This window comes from Leptonychotes weddellii, chromosome 1 (assembly GCF_054177405.1).
Source record: "Leptonychotes weddellii isolate Sample4059 chromosome 1, ASM5417740v2, whole genome shotgun sequence".
In the NCBI taxonomy this organism is placed as follows: domain Eukaryota; kingdom Metazoa; phylum Chordata; class Mammalia; order Carnivora; family Phocidae; genus Leptonychotes; species Leptonychotes weddellii.
Window position 1 is genome coordinate 34,520,724 of NC_138369.1, and position 17,363 is coordinate 34,538,086.

At 43.9% G+C, this 17,363-nt stretch overlaps 1 protein-coding gene across 4 annotated transcripts in view; it reads right to left on the bottom strand.

Annotated features, from left to right (window-relative positions):
* PDZRN3 (PDZ domain containing ring finger 3) overlaps nt 1–17,363 on the bottom strand; it is a 237,988-nt gene that overhangs the window by 32,057 nt on the left and 188,568 nt on the right. Inside the window, exon 1 of one of the 4 annotated variants that reach the window (XM_081820872.1) lies at nt 16,309–16,914. The exons of the other annotated variants lie outside the window; for them this stretch is intronic. Within the exon in view, the coding sequence (XP_081676998.1) occupies nt 16,309–16,707 (399 nt within the window). The 5' untranslated portion in view covers nt 16,708–16,914. Of the gene's footprint in view, nt 1–16,308; nt 16,915–17,363 lie in introns of those variants that run through there. 4 annotated transcript variants of the gene reach the window in all.

Here is a 17,363-nt window from a genome sequence, read left to right on the forward strand (position 1 = left end):
TTTTTTTTTTTAAAGATTTTATTTATTTATTTGAGAGAGAGAGAATGAGAGACAGAGAGCATGAGAGGGAGGAGGGTCAGAGGGAGAAGCAGACTCCCTGCCGAGCAGGGAGCCTGATGCGGGACTCGATCCCGGGACTCCAGGATCATGACCTGAGCCGAAGGCAGTCGCTTAACCAACTGAGCCACCCAGGCGCCCCACTTCTGATTTCCTAAATAGCATTTTTAAAAGATCCAAACCAGGGAAAAACTAGAAAGCATGGCTGGGATTTGAAATATAACCACCTTGATGGTAGGGATCCTACCTTTTACTTCCTAGAAATGTGAGACATCATTATTCATTCAGAATATTTTCTATGTATCATGCACTGTGCTTAGGCATTTTATATTCAATCACTCATTCCTGTGCTTACTGATTTAATAAATACTGGTGATGACCATGTGCCCAGTACCCTGCCTGGGGTGGCCAGTGCACTGGTGAGCAAAACCAGAAATGGGAGCTGCCCCAGTAAGTTCATAGTCTGGTGAAGGAGACAGATGCAAATGATCTGAGAGAAGGAAAGAGAACCTGGCTGGGGTTGGGGAGGGAGCTGGTACTGGGATGAGGGGGATCCTCTGAAGAAGAGATGTTGAGCACAAATCAGCAGAATAGACAGGATTTACATGGGGAGAAAAAGGGGAGAGGATATTCCAGACAGAAAGAGTAGCATGTGCAAAGGTCCTGTGGCTGGGGGAAAACCTGGCACAACTGAGCATCAGAACAAGTGGAATAGAGACTGTTATGTGATAGGACTGGAGTGGTGGGCAGATGCAGACCACATTGACCACTGGAGGCCACAGAAAGGGCTCTGAATCTGACGCAACTAAAAAGAGGTGGGTGGAGAACTAACCAGACAAAGAGGATACACATTCAGGTTTGCCTCTTAGAAACATGACCCTAGCAGGTGAAGTGTGAAGACTGCAATGGGAGAGACTAGGTAAGAGGTGTCTGAGGTGGCCCTGGGGGAACAAAGAGAGATTTAGGAAGTGGGACCCTCTCAACCACCCTTTGAGTTATTTCCATTTTCACAGGAAGCTGAGACTCAAGAGGGTAAGTGATTTGCCTAAGGTCAGAGAACTATTAAATGGTAGTTTGGGGAGCCTGAACTTGGTTTCTTAACTCCAAAAGAGCCTGCTTTGCTAAGATAAATCACTCGAGGTGTGAATATCACGGCAAAACAAATCCAAGTAGTAAATTTAAAAAACATGAAATGAATAAGGATCTAGGCAGATCCTAGGCTTCTCAAGAATTTTCCTAGTCCTGCTACTGGATTCCCCCTTGACTACAGACTCCCTGTAATGTCCTGGATCCTAAATCACGGTTCCTTCTTGGGGCTCCCTTGTAAATGCACAGTGAGAGCATCATGTCACCATCTGCTGCTTCTGTCCAGTGGAAGCTACCATTTTGTTGGAGCCTCTGCTTCCTAGGACTCTGGAATCCTACATGTCCATTCTTTTGCTGGAGAACCATATTGAGGTTAGATTATAGGAGGAATAATGGTTTACTGTGCCAACTGGTTAAAAAAGCCACTCCATCTTGTATTTCAACAACTCTTTCTGCAAAATGGGACACAGTCCTCAGCCTCAATAGGGGAAGCCCCTTGCTCTTCACATGAGCTTCCCATATGATTGATGTTTTAGAACTGTTCTAAACCCTATCTAATCACACAATTCCCAGATTTTTAGTTTTAATCTTTATTGGACATCAACATTTCAAAGTGGTATTATGATGGGTAGTTTTCATCATTTTTTTTAAAGATTTTATTTTTTTGACAGCGAGAGAGACAGTGGGAGAGGGAACACAAGCAGGGGGAGTAGGAGAGGGAGAAGCAGACTTCCCGCTGAGCAAGGAGCCCAATGGGGCTTGATCCCAAGACCTGGGATCATGACCTGAGCCGAAGGCAGACGCTTAATGACTGAGCCACCCAGGCACCCGATTTCCAGCACTATTATTATGAAAATTTTTCCTGATCTTCTTTTCCCTCTTAATTATCTCCAGGCATTTCCCCATGAGGAAAATTATAGAATTGAAGTCTGCAGTTAGCAGGATGGCCCTTGCTACTCAAGCATCCTCAGAGTGGGTAGACAGGCTCTATATTTTATTCTCTTAACTTATGGCTATGGACTCATTTTGGAGAGGGATGGTGTGTGTGTGTGTGTGTGTGTGTGTGTGTGTGTGTGTGTGAAATAAATTCACTGCAACAAAACAATTCATTGCTTATCTAGTTGATATGATTAAAGCACAAAAACTAACCTCTTGTTTTGTCCTGAATTGTGACAAAATTCTCTATTTTTAATTGCAAACTGTTGCTTGATTTGTTGAGGAAAATTTAGGTTAGAGGAGAAAATGTGTCTCTCTCCTGCTAGGCTGAGATATATTTCTAAATTTGAATAAAATTTCTAGAAGACAAAAACACTTCATCCTGCTAGCTTGTACTTCATCTGTCCTATGTATAAGACTATTCTATTCCATTTAGGAGTGCTTATATGCAGTAATGAATCCAGATATATCTTTAGTGAATTGCCAAAAGATTCACAGTTTGCAGATACGTTTCCTTGCAACCAGAGACAACTTTATATCAAGAGATTATATAAATTCTCTTTGAGTTATCTCCACTGGAGTATGGAGTTACTGAATGATCACTGTGAGAAATTAATGCAGAATTCTGGAAATTCTGGCTTGGAAAGAAGAACCAATGAAAGTGAATAGGAATGATGGACTCTGGAGGTGTGGAAGGAACAGAAATTGGTAAGATTTAGAACCTTTATGAATCAAAAATAAACTTAAGGTGGTACTTCTTTCTCAAAGATTTATAAATGTGATTTATAAATGGCACCAAAAGAATAATGATGACATCCTAGGATATTTAGCACCTCTAAAATAGGGAATAAAATGACTTTCCCTCTCAACTTCACAGACACTGAGGGCTTTAAAATATGACCACATTATCATAATTGATCTTCACTTTTTTGGTGATTAAATTCTGGGCAATGAGAATGGCAGAGTCATTACAAGAACGAGCTTTACAGAACTCCCAGGATGTAGAAAGCCCATGATAAGTTTGTTGATCTTAACAGAAATTAAAAATAAAAGATGTTTACGGAAAGTATGAACTTAACCTTTCTAGACACAATTCCACAATCCCCTGCTCCAACTATTCTGCCACACGGTGGGAATAAGAACTATGTCCCGACATCCTTTCACCTCATAAGAACACTCAACTGTTAAAACTTCCTGACTTCATTTTCTTGCTCTCCGTTTTGGTTACATGGAAGCATCACATCAAGGTAGTGGGTCCCTCAGACATCCCCCTGACTCTCAGCTCCAGCAGGGGACACAGAGGAGATGGACCCCTTGCCTGTGCCCACTTGGGAGAAACTCTGTTTAGATGACAAAATAACTTTGAGTGTATTCCAGTGAGGTGAGCCATGGAATACTCCAATGAGAGGCTGGCCAAAGCCTCTCTTCTGCTGTCAGATTGTGCGTTTTAAGGAAGAAGCTAAGTGGGTTGCTTTCATGAGAGGAAGGAGGATAACACTGTTTGCAGGGCACAGGAATTAGCATGTGGGCTCCAGTCCCTATGACAGAGAAGAACCTGCAGCATTTTCTAAGATGATTTATTAGATGTGGGTAGAATTTGCTAGAAGCCTACCAGGAGCAAATCATCTGGGAAGGAATTAATGATCCAAACACAACACTTGATAATGCAATTAGAATATGAGGAAATGTAGGGGATTTCCAGAGAGAGAGAGAGAGACAGAAAAGTAGGGAGGGAGGGGAGCAGAGAGAGAGAGGGAGAGAGAGAGAAGTATGTGTACGTGATTTTGATTATGTCAAACGTAAAGCCAGAAAAAGAATCTAACAACAAATTTCTGAAAGAGTGAAGTTGTCAGAGGGGAGAAAGGACTGGGGTGCTCTCTCTAGTTCTGATGCTCCGGTATAGTTAAGCAAGTGTGCCCAGCTGAGTGGAAACACACTTGTGGCTATGTTTCAGCAAAGTGCTGTGTGGATCTGAGAAAAAGAAATAAGACTGCCGGCAGCAAAAACAGGGACCCCCATCACTGAAGGGCAGAGCACAGTGATGGGGCACAATGTTTTTCTTTAGATGCTGTAGGCAACATAAGATTTCTCTCCCCCCACCCCCCACCCCCGACTTTTGTTTGGGTCAGGGATTTTTTTCCTTTAAACCTTTTCTTAGTTGAGTTAGAAACTGAGAGTCTGAAGCTCTGGAAGCTTTTCTCTCACTTCATTTCATCTTGCTCATAGATGAGCTCACCGAAAAATGTGTTTCCCAGTGGCAACATCTGCTGTGTGTGTGTGTCCAGGGGAAATTTCCGGCTGTCTACTTGTTCTAGCTGCTGTCCTAGGCTTTGTGAACACACTCTATCCGGGTAACACAGGCTCCTCCCTTTATTTTTATTAATGTCCATTTTTAAAAATTTCTTATTGAACAACATATCTTCCCTGTCCCCTTCATTAGTTTGTTTAGTTTGGAGAGGATATGGTTAACATTAGTAATGCCTTTCCAAAGCATCTCTTTATTTAAATATTCGGTGTAGTCCTACCCGCATCTACACAGCACTTGCTTCATACTTTCAAATTATTTTCATCTGTTTTCACTCAGCAAGCAAGTGTCCAACTTGGGATGGCAGCCTGGAAGCCAAGCCATTTCAGGATGCGTGAGAGCACAGGAGACATATGCCCGGGGAAGTATCATTAATGAAACGCTCTTTCTAGAAATCCAGGACTCTTTCTGCCCTGGAGCTTCTGCCTGGCTAATGCGGACTGCTTTGTGTTCGGATGGGTAGGAAGCCCAGCCTGGCCACCAGGATTGGATCCTAACCCCCAAACAGGGGGCCCCTGGTGCTTGGCACTGGCCGCCTGCAGAGCCTGTTACTGGTGTGTGTCCGTCTGTGTGATGACCTGGCAATGTCTTACCACCCTCCACCTCCACGTGGTAAGAACCGGGAGGATCATGACTTTGTTGGTTTTGCAATCCCTGCATCATCACCAGTGGCTGCCCCTACTTGGCACGGTGGAGGTGTTCAAGAAATGACATGTGGAACAAAGGACAGAATCTGAGCACTTCTTCCAAACATACTGTGTATTCACCTTTGCATTATCATTCTTGGAGAGTCTTGGCCTTTCATACTTCTTTCAAATACCCTGCTTGCCACTGCTCCTTTCTAAGAAATGACTTAGCAACAGTGGTGGCCAATGAGGTCCGCATAAATTGCCCTTCTGGATCCACTGCCATCACTTGGCCTATCTCCCAGAGACCTTCTACCCGTAATGATGACCCTTTTAGACCCAATTTTGGAGGCCTGACTGCCTTCACCTCCTCTAGGAATGCTGGCTTTCTCCCTTGGTCCCCAGAGCCTCGCCTGGCTTGTTGGACAACATGTAATAGTTGACACCGTGCCGTACAGGGCCCAGGACAAGAGCGCTGTGAGCACGGGGCTGCTTTCTGTCTTTCCCTCAGCATGTGGCCCAGAGAACAGAGCAGGAACTCAGTAAATGCTGGACTCAGGACAACTAGAGGGGGACTCGCAACTGGGGTAACTCGCAGACGGAACTCCTCTCTCGCTTTAGGAAGACAGTAAGATGAACTTCCCTTGAGTGGGGTCTCGTGCTAATACACCATGTAACCCCCATAGCTGCGGAACTGGTTTTTTTTTAAACCTCCCTTTTATAAAGGAGAAAACAGAGCACAGTTTCCTGGTCCAGTCTGTTGATGATACTTCTGTTGCAGACCCATATTCCTTTAAGTTTACCTTCTAACGTAATCATATGCTCATTAGTGTAAGATTTAATTTCTGACCTCCCACCATCCCAGAACGCAAGCCCCCTAGGACAGGGATACTTCGCTATGACGGTGCCAGATATTTAGTACAATGCTGGGGACACTGTTCAGACAGTGTGCTGGAGACCGATAGTCCTGTGCTAGGATCCTGGCTCTGCCCCGTAGGAGCCGTATGATCCCAGGCACATGAATCTGCTTCTCTAAATAACCCTCAGTTGTCCCATCTGTAAAATGGACGTAACAACAGGAGCTGTACTTTAAGGGGTTGTGTTAGAATTACATGAGATTCTGTATCTAACACATGTATATAGACCACATGCATGGCAGATCACACTCAGTTATTTATCATTGCTATTAGCATAGAAATCCAAATCACTGGAATACATTAGTCTTGGGCCTTCACTGTTAATTCAAGGACAAAGAATACAGTGCTGGAATTGCTTCTTCCTTTCTCTGGATATTTCTTAACTGTGGCTGGATGTGGAGGAGAGTTGGTTCTAAAACTTGATGGCCAACTGAGGAAATGATGCGCTAGCTCTTCACCTTGCCTTCTCCCTGAGGTTTGCCCCCTCCCTGCACTGTAAGGGGAACAGGCACTTGCTCTCAGTTCCACTCCAGGGAGGAATGAGAACAGAAACTTATATTGGTGGGGGGGTGGAGAGATTAGACAGATATGCCAGACAACTTAAACTTCAATGCCTGGGAAGTTTCTAGATACCTAGGTTTATACTGCAAAGTTTAGGCTTAGAAAGCTGCTAGAGCGGAAATGGCAAAGGAGGAAACACCGGGCCCAGGGAAACAGAGGCACCACTGGTTACGTTGATACATGCAGGTAAGTGCAACATATGGTAGCTGGTATCTAACAGGGAGAGGATAGGAAATAGAAGTTATTCAGGCCAGGCATTTCCTAACTAGGTAAAAAGAACAGAATCCCAGATGTGAAGTACCATTGTGATTCAGGGTGGGGGGGCAGATATGGGAGGGTGGACAGCCACTGCTCTTTATCTCCTGATGCCAACTGAAATATTGCTATGAAAGATGATAATTTCTCTCAGGTTTTCCAGAGTCCCCAAATAGTAAACAGCTGCTTGATAAAGGAAAATTGGTTCATATTATTTAGAGTTTTCTTTTATTAGAATGCATGTCACTTCTAATGTTATGTGCCCCACCATGGACACTTTTGGGCAGAGGGGGGGAATAATGAATTGTCACCTATGGTAAAACAGGAATTCATCTGGGCTGTGGGACATGGCTTAACACACTGGGAGGAAACTCATTTTCCCAGATGTCTGGCAAATTAACTCTGTTTTCATTGGTTTAATGCTGTGAATAGTGTTTGTCTGCATTATATGGTTTATGCATTGTTCACAAAAAAAAGACATTTTTGCTTAAGACTTCTTTATATAGAAACATGCAAACATGCCAACTCTTAAGCAATGTGTTTGTAAAGATACAAGTTCTAACTGTGGTCCTACAGCTGTCTTCTGTTACAACAAATGGTAGAGGTTGAGAGAATTCTTGTGCACATGAAGAATGCTTTATCTTGAAAAAAAATAAGGCAGTATTTTAATACTTTTTAAAGATCTTGATAGCCAACAACCTCTTCCTCCCCATCATTACTATTTCTGATTTACTTTCCTTCAGAATCTGGGGGAGAGGGAGGCTTTTTATAATATATGATCTTTCTTCTTGGGGCTCTTCTTAATATTTTTATTTTATTAAGTACTGAATATATTAAGTTTCTTAAGATGCATATAATTATAAAGAATTCTACACCAAATACTTGTAAGTCCATACCCCCATTTGAGAAAAGAGCACTACCAATATGTCACTTTGACAAGCTGAACTTGACATATCTGTGGACAGACAGAATGCCAAGAAGAGTACAAGAAGGCGGCACCAGGGAGCGACCTTCTCCCAGGGGGACGAAGAGTTACTACAGAACTACAGCACAAGAAAACAGACACTCTTAGTGCGATCTTGGTGCAGGGAGACTCTCGATGGACCAGAAAAGAAAGGCCAAAAAGAGCCCCAAACACACAGGAGAAACAGGCACTGCCCTTTGATGGGGAAGAGACGGGATTTTCTCCACTGATGCTAGGAGCCATCCTAAAATGAAGTCGACGCCAGCCACACACCTTTCTGTGAAAGGCAAAAGTTACATAAAGCTTTTGGAAGAAGATACAGGATAGCAGCTTTAGAGCTTCAAAGTAGAAAATATATTTCTTCAAAGAGACTAAAAGCACAAACCATAAGACAAGACTGATATATTTGACTATGTTCAATGAAGGGATCTGGTTCACTGGAATACACCATAAAGAGAAGGCAAAGACAAGCCACAAACTGGGAGAAAAGGTCTGCAAGTCATACCTGATAAAGGACTGGTATCCAGACTAAGCTTTTAAAAATCCTATGAATCAAAGGAAAAAGATGAAAAATCCAATAGAGAACTGGGGCAGACACCTGAACAGGCACTGTGCACGTGCGCGCATGCGCGCGCACGCACACACACACACACACACACACACACACACAGAAGCTCAAATACGGTCAATACACACATCAAAAATAAAATACTCTATTTCGCTAATAACCAAGAGTAAAGCAAATTTAAACCATAGTGAGATACCTCTTTGTATTTGCAGCATTGTAAAAATTAAGGAGCCGGACAATACCAAGTACTGACAGGGAAGTTCAAGCATCAGGAATCTCTCTACCATGATGCTGAAAGACTGTCTGGCATTAGTAAAACTGAGAAGCATATACCTTAAAGCCCACCTTCCTTCCCACCCTCCTGTCCTTTTGTCCGTCAATCCGTCCACCCACCCATCCATCCATCCAACCACCCATCGACCCACCCATCCATCCATCCACCATCCATCCAACCCATCCATCCATCCATCCATCCATCCATCCATCCATCCATCCATCCAACCAACCAACCATCCATCCGTCCATCCATATGTAATCACGTATCTCTTAGAGCAGTTGCTCCCAAAGCATGCTCCTCAGACTAGCAGCATCTAACCTGGGGGTGGGGCAGAGGACTCAGTGCTTTAATAGTGCCTCTAGATGCATGTTCCAGTTTGAGAACCAGTGCCCTAGAGGAATGTTGGTGCCTTGAGACTGGTGTAAGAATGCAAGTTACAAATGAGAGTCCATTCCTCTCCCCCACCCCCTTTTTCTATCAAATAGAAAAAAAAAGTGAGAATATCTTTAATGCCCAGTGAGTATGTGAATGGGAGACAAGGTGAGACAGACCTTACTGGCTGGTGGTGTTACACAAAGAGGCTTATTTGGGGGATGATCTGGCACTACTTATTAAGACCTTAAAAAGTGTTTATTCTCTGGCATAACACATCAAAATGTACACTAAGATAGTTACTAAGGACTGGTCAATGGTACTGTTTCATTGACAGGTACAGTTGGACTGTGTCCTACACCCTGAAAATGCTCCGGAAGCAGGGTCTGTAAGTCATGACCTGTCAGCATGGTGATGGCCATCTAGCTCATCATCAGGAGGTCCCTGCTCAACTTGTTTCACCCAGAATTCTGCAAAATAGGATTCATTTGGTTAACAAGGTCTTTCTAAAAACACATTTTCTTTGGGCAGGAGGATTCTGCTTACCATCATTCACATTATCGGGAATTACTTTAATTTCCCATTGACTACTGGAAAGGGAGCATTTATAGGAGTAGGAGGGCATGTGACTTAGGAGGATGCAGGACGATTCTGGAATCTGGGGTGATTGGGAGAGGGACACTGGTTGAAGAAAATTGAAGGTTAATTTGTATAAGATACACAAACACATACACACTTGTGTGTGTATGTATGTGTGTGTATGTCTATATGTGCACATATATCTTTAACAAAGCTTCACTAACCTTCATTTTCCCACTTGTAAACTAGATATTATAGAACTTACTTGAAAAAAGCCCTGCTTCACCAAAATAAAATGACTTATTTTGTATTCACCAACAGATGGTTATCTTTTGATCTGAATGGAAGTGTCTGAGATAGGAGGAGCCTGTCCTGCTGTCTCTACATCCAAAGGAAGAATGAAAAAAATCTGCCCCAAAGCTTAGGTAACCTAAGAGTCCTCCCTCTCCCAGTATTTTGGGTTTAACTTCGAACAGAGGGACTGAAACTTGAATGAGCACCAAATTCACCCGGAGGCCTTGTTCAACACAGATTGCTGGCGCCATGCACAGAGATTCGGGCTCAGGAGGTCTGGAGTGTGGCTGGAGAATCTGCATTTCTAACAAGTTCCTACGGGATGGCGATGCGGCAGCTCCAAGAGCATATTGTGAGAATGCATGACTTAGAAGAAACTTCTGGAGACTCTTCAACAGTCAGGAAATCTCCCCTTGAGCCCCACTGCCTCTCAAATCAAGATCCTTGTACTCCCACCATTGAACATTGATGCCAATAACTTTCTTCCAACTTCGCACTATTCCAGCATATTTTTTATTACAAACTGATGGGTATAATAAAATGTCTTTGAAAAAAAATTATCCTGCCAGGCAGGTGTCCAGTAGACTGGAAAAGGGACCCTTTCCCCACAAAGTTACCCAACAGACACATACCACTCAACATGCTCTTGGTGAAGAAATAGGAAAGCAGGTCATTCGAAGTAGACACATTCATGCCTGACTTTTCCCAGCACGGCACTCGCTATTAGGCAGCAGAATCTGATGACATTTCACCAATGTTATGACACCTGCCACACCACTGAAGGTAATGTTGCTAGCAACCTGGCTTTGTGAGCTTTAGAGAGCGGATGCTATGTTCCCTGCTGAATCCCACACTGGGCAGAGAATGCAGGAGGGTTATTTTGGCTCTGGCATGCCTCTGGACCTGCTGATGGTATTCTTCTGTGCCTGCTCTCCCCCACCCCCAATGTAGCCATGACCTCTCCCTGCATTATTAATGAGTGCAAGAGAAGTCATTTATTAAAGCTACATTTTTTCACTGTTCCTTATGTTTCTTTCTGCCAGCCACGGCAGGCATGTCACAGGAACGCAGAGAGAGGGACAGTCGTCTCCCCTGGGGCTGTGTACCACCTGCCTGATGGCGATATGCAGCAGTATCTACGGAAGCCCTTAGAATCTCAGGACGCGGACTCATTTGTCATTGCTAAAAGCCTTCCCGGACCAAAGTGGGACCTACTTGATACATTCCTCATTCAGAAGTTAATTTGGTAAACATGTCCTGAATAGTTTACTGGTTATGTGTCAGGACCTGGGGGGTCACAGAAAACGAGACAAAGTCTCCACCTTCATGGGGCTGACATTTTTCTGGGGACTGGGGGTTGGAGACAATAGACAAGTTAATAGTACATGAATTATGGTAAGTGCTAGGAAGGAAATAAACTGTGCACAGAGAGGTCAACATGGGGTGGGGGTGGGGGAACCTCTTAGATCAGGGAAGGTCTCTGGGGAGAGGGATATTTGAGCTGAGTCCTCAAGGATGAGTTGGTGAACTATGTTTCAGAAGGAAAGGAACAGCTAGTCTAAGGTGTGAAGACGGAAGGAGTCAGGTGGGTTCTGGGTGCTGCAAGAAACCTGCAAGGACCAGAGCAGATACATGATGGGCGTGTGGCAGGCAGCTCACGGGAGAGGTAAAAAGAGGCCAGACTAAACAGGTCCCTGCAGGCCACAGTTAAGGAGTAGGTTTTATCTTCAGGGCATTGGGGAGCCAATGAGCAGGGAGTGGGAAGCTTGGTACTCGGCACGGGGTTGGTTGGGTAAACATGTTGGTTGAATGAATGAAAAGTAAATGTCTTGTAGCCCCTGTGATCTCCATCGGCACCTTCTTGATCCAAATCACAGTCATCTCTTCCAACAGCCCGTTCTGGGTTCCTAACTAGTACCCCTGTTTCTTTTCTTGCTCCTCGTGCCCTACCAACACATACAAAATCTAATGTGTTCAACCGATCACATGCTGAGGCTAAAGGTGGTAACTAGACCTCCCAGGATTTCACAGTGTAACTAAGGAGGCTGAATTAACAGGTAACACAGAAACGAGGAATAGAATAATGTGCAGAGCATCGAGGGAGGGCTCAGTGCAGGGGTACATTGGTACACAGGGCCTCATGGAGGCTCAGTGCAGGAATGCAGAGGTGCGCAGGGACTCGTGGGAACACTCACAAGGGCATCTGAGCTGGGGTGGTGGCAAACTGGCCTCAGTCCTAAGAGGAGAGCAAGAGAACTCCTTTATGGTCATTGAATGCTTTGTACCTAAAGGAGAAATTGGTAGAAAGATGGAGGAGCAAGCCCTGGTTGAACCCTAAGCCCTTCCTTTTCATTGCTTCATCAGCATCAAGGTGGTTTACGGTCCAATGTTAGCTGAAGAAAAAAACAAGCCCTAGTGGTGGATAAATGCCCACCGTGAAAAAAGGGGACCTTCTCGGCCACAGACAGGTGCCATGTCATTAAGGCAGGAGATGGGCTTTCTTCTTCCACACCTGCTTTACCTCAACTAATTCGGATTATAAAGCTGCTTCTAATAATAAAGCTTTTGGAACTGATAGACTGTTTAAGCAAACACACTCTCATTTGCAAGAAAACTAAACCACGTTCAACATTTCTGTATAGAGGTCAAGTTTATGTTCATCCAATTAACCACCATTAGCTCTGTCCATACTTTATCATACCACGACCTGGCCAAGTCTCAAAATCCACAACTTCAGGGGGCATAAAAGCACAAATTACACGAACCATTCTCAAATGAACCATTCTTAAAACTGCCTGGGAAGTTGATGGGAATGCTGCATCCCTCCTGAACACTTCTCTCCCTGTCCGCCATTCTCCCCTGGCATGAGGGACTAGGGGCCCTATCTCAAGTCCTCTCATTTGTAAGAGAACAGACCCAAGTACTCCCAAGCTGATGATGGAGAGGCCAAGCAGCATGGGGCCCTGTTTGAGAATGCGGGGTCTCCATGTCAGCTCCACAAAGGTGAGAATGATTTTTAAAAATTAAGCATTCTATATAATACAGGTCCTCTATTCACGGGTTTTGATGAAAGTAATCTATACCGTGTAAGAGAAGAATTCAGACTTTGGAATCCCAGCACAGGCATTGCTGCCACCCCCGTTTGTAATTCCTTTGTGTCTCAGTTTCTTTATCTCTGAAATGGGGATAATAGCATTGCCCATCTCTTGGTGCTGCTGTGAGGATCTGATGGAGAAATGCACAGTCAGCACAGTGCTGGCACACAGTAAGTGCTCAATAAATACTACTCTGGTTCCTGCAATGAACATCACTGCGATTAGTATGTTCTCCTTGCCATCTTGAAAATGTGTATAGACTTAAGTGAATGTATTCATTATTATCATTTCTAGTTCGAAGCCTAAGTCCCAAACAATTATTTCCTTATGACCTAATCAAGTGAACAAAGGTCACTATTCTACAAAAAGCATCCGGTCGACCTTAGGAGAGGTGGAGGGAATGTGTGATACTGTCTCATGTGTCCTTTTCCCTTCCCTCAGCCTCTATCTGAAAACTCTCTTCAAAGCATCCACACACTGGCCTTCCCCTTGTCCTGAAAGGACACAGCTAGAGGGATGGCTGATGCTTGGCTGGTGATGGGGTCCCTGGCACCAAGCCAACAGAGCCACAGACTTCTCCATCCTTGCCAACACTGCTCCCCTACCCCTTTGCCATAACCAGGGGACCAGCTTCAGTTGTGTTCTGGCCACAGCTTTGAAGCTGTCAAGCTCCCTACCCCATCACCCCTGCACATGAGATCTTCTGGCAGTTAATTTGTCCAAGTCGAAGACTGCAACCCTTGACAGCCTTGAAGCATCTTCCTCTCCTGCTTCTGTCCTTCCACTTCAGCAGTGCTTCTGAGTAGTCAAAGTCGCCCGAGATGGGGTAGTTTTCCAAAGCAGGAAACAGCTGCTAACTTAAATGTTAACTGTCCCACGGCCACAGGTCCTGTTTGGATGGTCCCCAGGACTCTACAGTTACCATGAAAGCACAAAGACTGCTATGCCTCAGCAGATCTTACACCTCCAGGGTGGGCAGGAGGCTCGTCTTGTACCCTCCTCAAAGTACTCCCACGATCCCCAAATACCTTGGTGTATCCCTTAAGGCGTGCTGCAAATCACTGATATGTGTGCACTCCTTGCAGTACCCTCTGGCGGCCAGGCCACTTCCTGTGTTGCTGTTGTTTTTCTAATGTGATGAAAGGTACAATAAGGTACGTATGCAACAAGAGGCAAAGCCATTGTTCTGCATCATTAAGCTCACAGCAGCCCCAAAAAAACATTGTAGGCAGCTTGCCAAAGGCCCTAATGAAGAGCATCTCTTTGAATTATCTCTGGATGAGGAAAGGATAAAGTCTGAGCCCCAGAATATTTGATCCTCTTTGTGTTGCTGTTATGAGGGCTTACTGAAGCCAGACACACTGGACCTTCTGGAACTGTAATTTATGGAAACCTTAATTTCTCTGCTTGTAATAAGGCTTTGCCTAATAAGGAGGAGAATGCAGTTATTAATTCCTGCAAGTGTTTTGTGAATTCCTTTATGCTACGGTTCAGGACTCCCAAAGAATAGGAGAAAGGGGATTTTACTTAGTTGGCACAAGGGTAATGGGTCCGAAAAGTAGTTTGAGTTTCCTGAAAATAAATTTGCATGGCTTCCTAAATTGCTGACAAAGTGTATTCCATATGGAAGTCATTTATCAGCAATTTACTGCGTGATGCTTTGGCCAGAAATATTTCCACATAAATTCACCTAGTAAAAACAAACAGAATCCAGGCTCTTTCTTTTGGGGGGCTAAGAGGAAAGAGTCTAAATAATACAGACGAATAAAGCACAAGGTAACATGGATTTGCAGGAGATGGGATGGGGCGACCACATTTTGGAGGGTACCAGTATAATTAAACGCATCTACAACAACGAATGCTCAATGATATTTCTGTGCACTGATGGTTAAAAGAGAAAAACCCAGTAAGTTATTAAGACTCCGTTTTTATGCACCGTATTATATACACAGTAGTGAAAATCTGTCATACAACTACCCTGGTGATGGTTCTGTTGTTCTGCTTGTTTTGGTCCTGAATGTCTAACTCACTGAGAACTGGGGGGCTCACAGCTCAGTGCACATGATAACCTGGCAGAATGTGGATTACAACATCACCGCAGGATCACACAAGGGATGGAGGCCAGACCTCCACTGCCAGGGGCACTTTTGCCCAGGCTTCCAATGTGCTCCCAAAGGACAGAAGTCCAGCAGAGTGCGAAGCATGAAGTCATAGGTCAGAAGTGTGTGGACATTCTCTACGCTTCAGTGGAGAAAAAAACACACACGCACGCGCACGCACACATCTTTTTCTTTAGACAGGGTCACTCTATCATGGGATTGTCCACTGTGCATTGGGCGGCCAATGCACAGAAGCAGCCTTGTTTCACTGCGTCTTTTTAATGCTACGCGCCCTCTGGTGGCTTGTGCAAAAATGGTGCCCAACGGACGGCTAATCAAATTCTTTTTTTTAAGCTGTCTGGCTCTTTAGAGAATATATTAATATGCCCCCATTCACTGTGATAAATTAAGGAATAAACATCTTTGTTTTCTTACCATAAAGACCTTACTCTGTCATTCTAATTAAAAAAAAACCTTTTTAACAGGATTCTAATTTTTTTGATTGCTGAAAAAAAATTGGAAGGAGTTAGAATGACTTAAGGAGAAAGCACTTAACTGCCAAGTTAGGTTACCAACAACAGTAGGAAAACCTCATAGTTCAGGATAGAACGTGAATATTTAAAAATAAAGCACTCAACACAAATGTAAGGTTAGTTATCTGGGTTAATGCCTTAACTATCCCATTTCATCTTGACTGAATTTTCACATTACTCATGATGTAGAAGTTTCGAGAAGTCATCTGCCGTGGATGACAGCACCCAAGATCAAGCCACCTGCTCTTGAAGTTCTTAAAATTTTCACAGGGTGAGGTACAGAAATGGCAAGTGTGAAGCATAAATCTGAATCACATGTCCCAGGACAAGAAGTTGCTGAAAGAATCAAGTCTGTGGTAGACGCTTGTGCTCTACCTTAAAGGCGCGCCTCGTAACTATTTGTAAACAGAGACAAAACTGCACAAGCATTAATCATCATCCCCGTCTTCTCTAACTTGTTCAAAGGGTGACCACGCTCTGACCCTTCCTAAGACATACGCTGACACTCCAGAGAGTGGCCAGTTATAAAAGAGCTTTGTGATGTGACTGCTGGAAACGTACTTTGTGACTGTCAACATCTATTTAGATATTCAAATACAGGCACCTAAGTGCCACTGTGAGGGAAAGCAAGTAAGAGATTTAACAGAGAATGTACTGAAAAGTCAGAAAAGCTGTCTCATTCAGAACACAGATACACCCCAGATCCCCAATTCCTTCCCGAGAAGTTACAGCTCTGCCAGGTAAGTGCCAGTCCACTCCCACAGAATAAAATGCAACGCGTTACCTGACAAACTTCATAGAGCAATTTGTACTGCTCCTCTTGCTTCTGCAGGCTGCACAAACTGCATCCCATGTTTAGAGAAACGTCAAAGGAAGGCTTCAGTACTCGCCAGCACCCGGGAAAAGCAGCGTCCTGCGTGCGGGCATGAAGGTATCGTCGGAGAGCCTCAGGTGCATCGGGCGGCTGCCACGCTTCACATTGGCGCTGCTCTCTAAGGCTGCAAACAACTCTCTCCCCTTCCACGTTTCCCCTCCTTCCCTCGCAGCATGCACACACACACACACACACACACAGACACACGCGCATGCACACACAGACACACACACACACCACTCCCTCCTCTGAGGGACTGTGGCAGCTGGATTGTGGTCCAATGCACACGCTATATATACTGCTGCTCATGCATATTAATCAGCTCTCATTGACTATTCATAACAGACAATGATACAGAAGCTATAATTGCCAACTATGACAGTTGAAATTTCTCTAATTAACAAGCAAGTGCTCCAGTGGTAGGGAATAATAAAAGACAGTAACAATTTTGTAAGCCGTTTTCTGGCAGTTACAAATAAACATGACTGCGTTTTTAGCAAGGTCTCTTAGGATAATCCCTAATGCATTTAAGCTAAGTAGAAATTCATTTTTAAATATATCATAAAATTTTTGATGATATAAAATGTATTTAATGCTGCAGATAATGATGGCATATAAATGAGTTCTATGGAATGCACATGTTTTGAATATTATTCATATAATATTTAGTGCTTTACCAAGTTGCAGGAAAAATGTGCCACATATGAATAAAATATAAAAATTTAAATTGCAAGATCTACGTGTGTGTATGCAAAGTAACCACGGGGTTGTAAGGAGACAGGCTACCCTAAAGGTGAGCAAGCAGATAATCACTGCTAAAGTACATTTTCAGTTCCCAAAGCAGAAAGTTATTTCTTAAAGGGCTGCCCAGCTAACTGGAAGGAAGAGAAGCAACCAGCTTTGTGCCATCTCTATAGCTATGCAGATGTTACGGATATCTCAGAGACCATGCCACTGAGCTACTT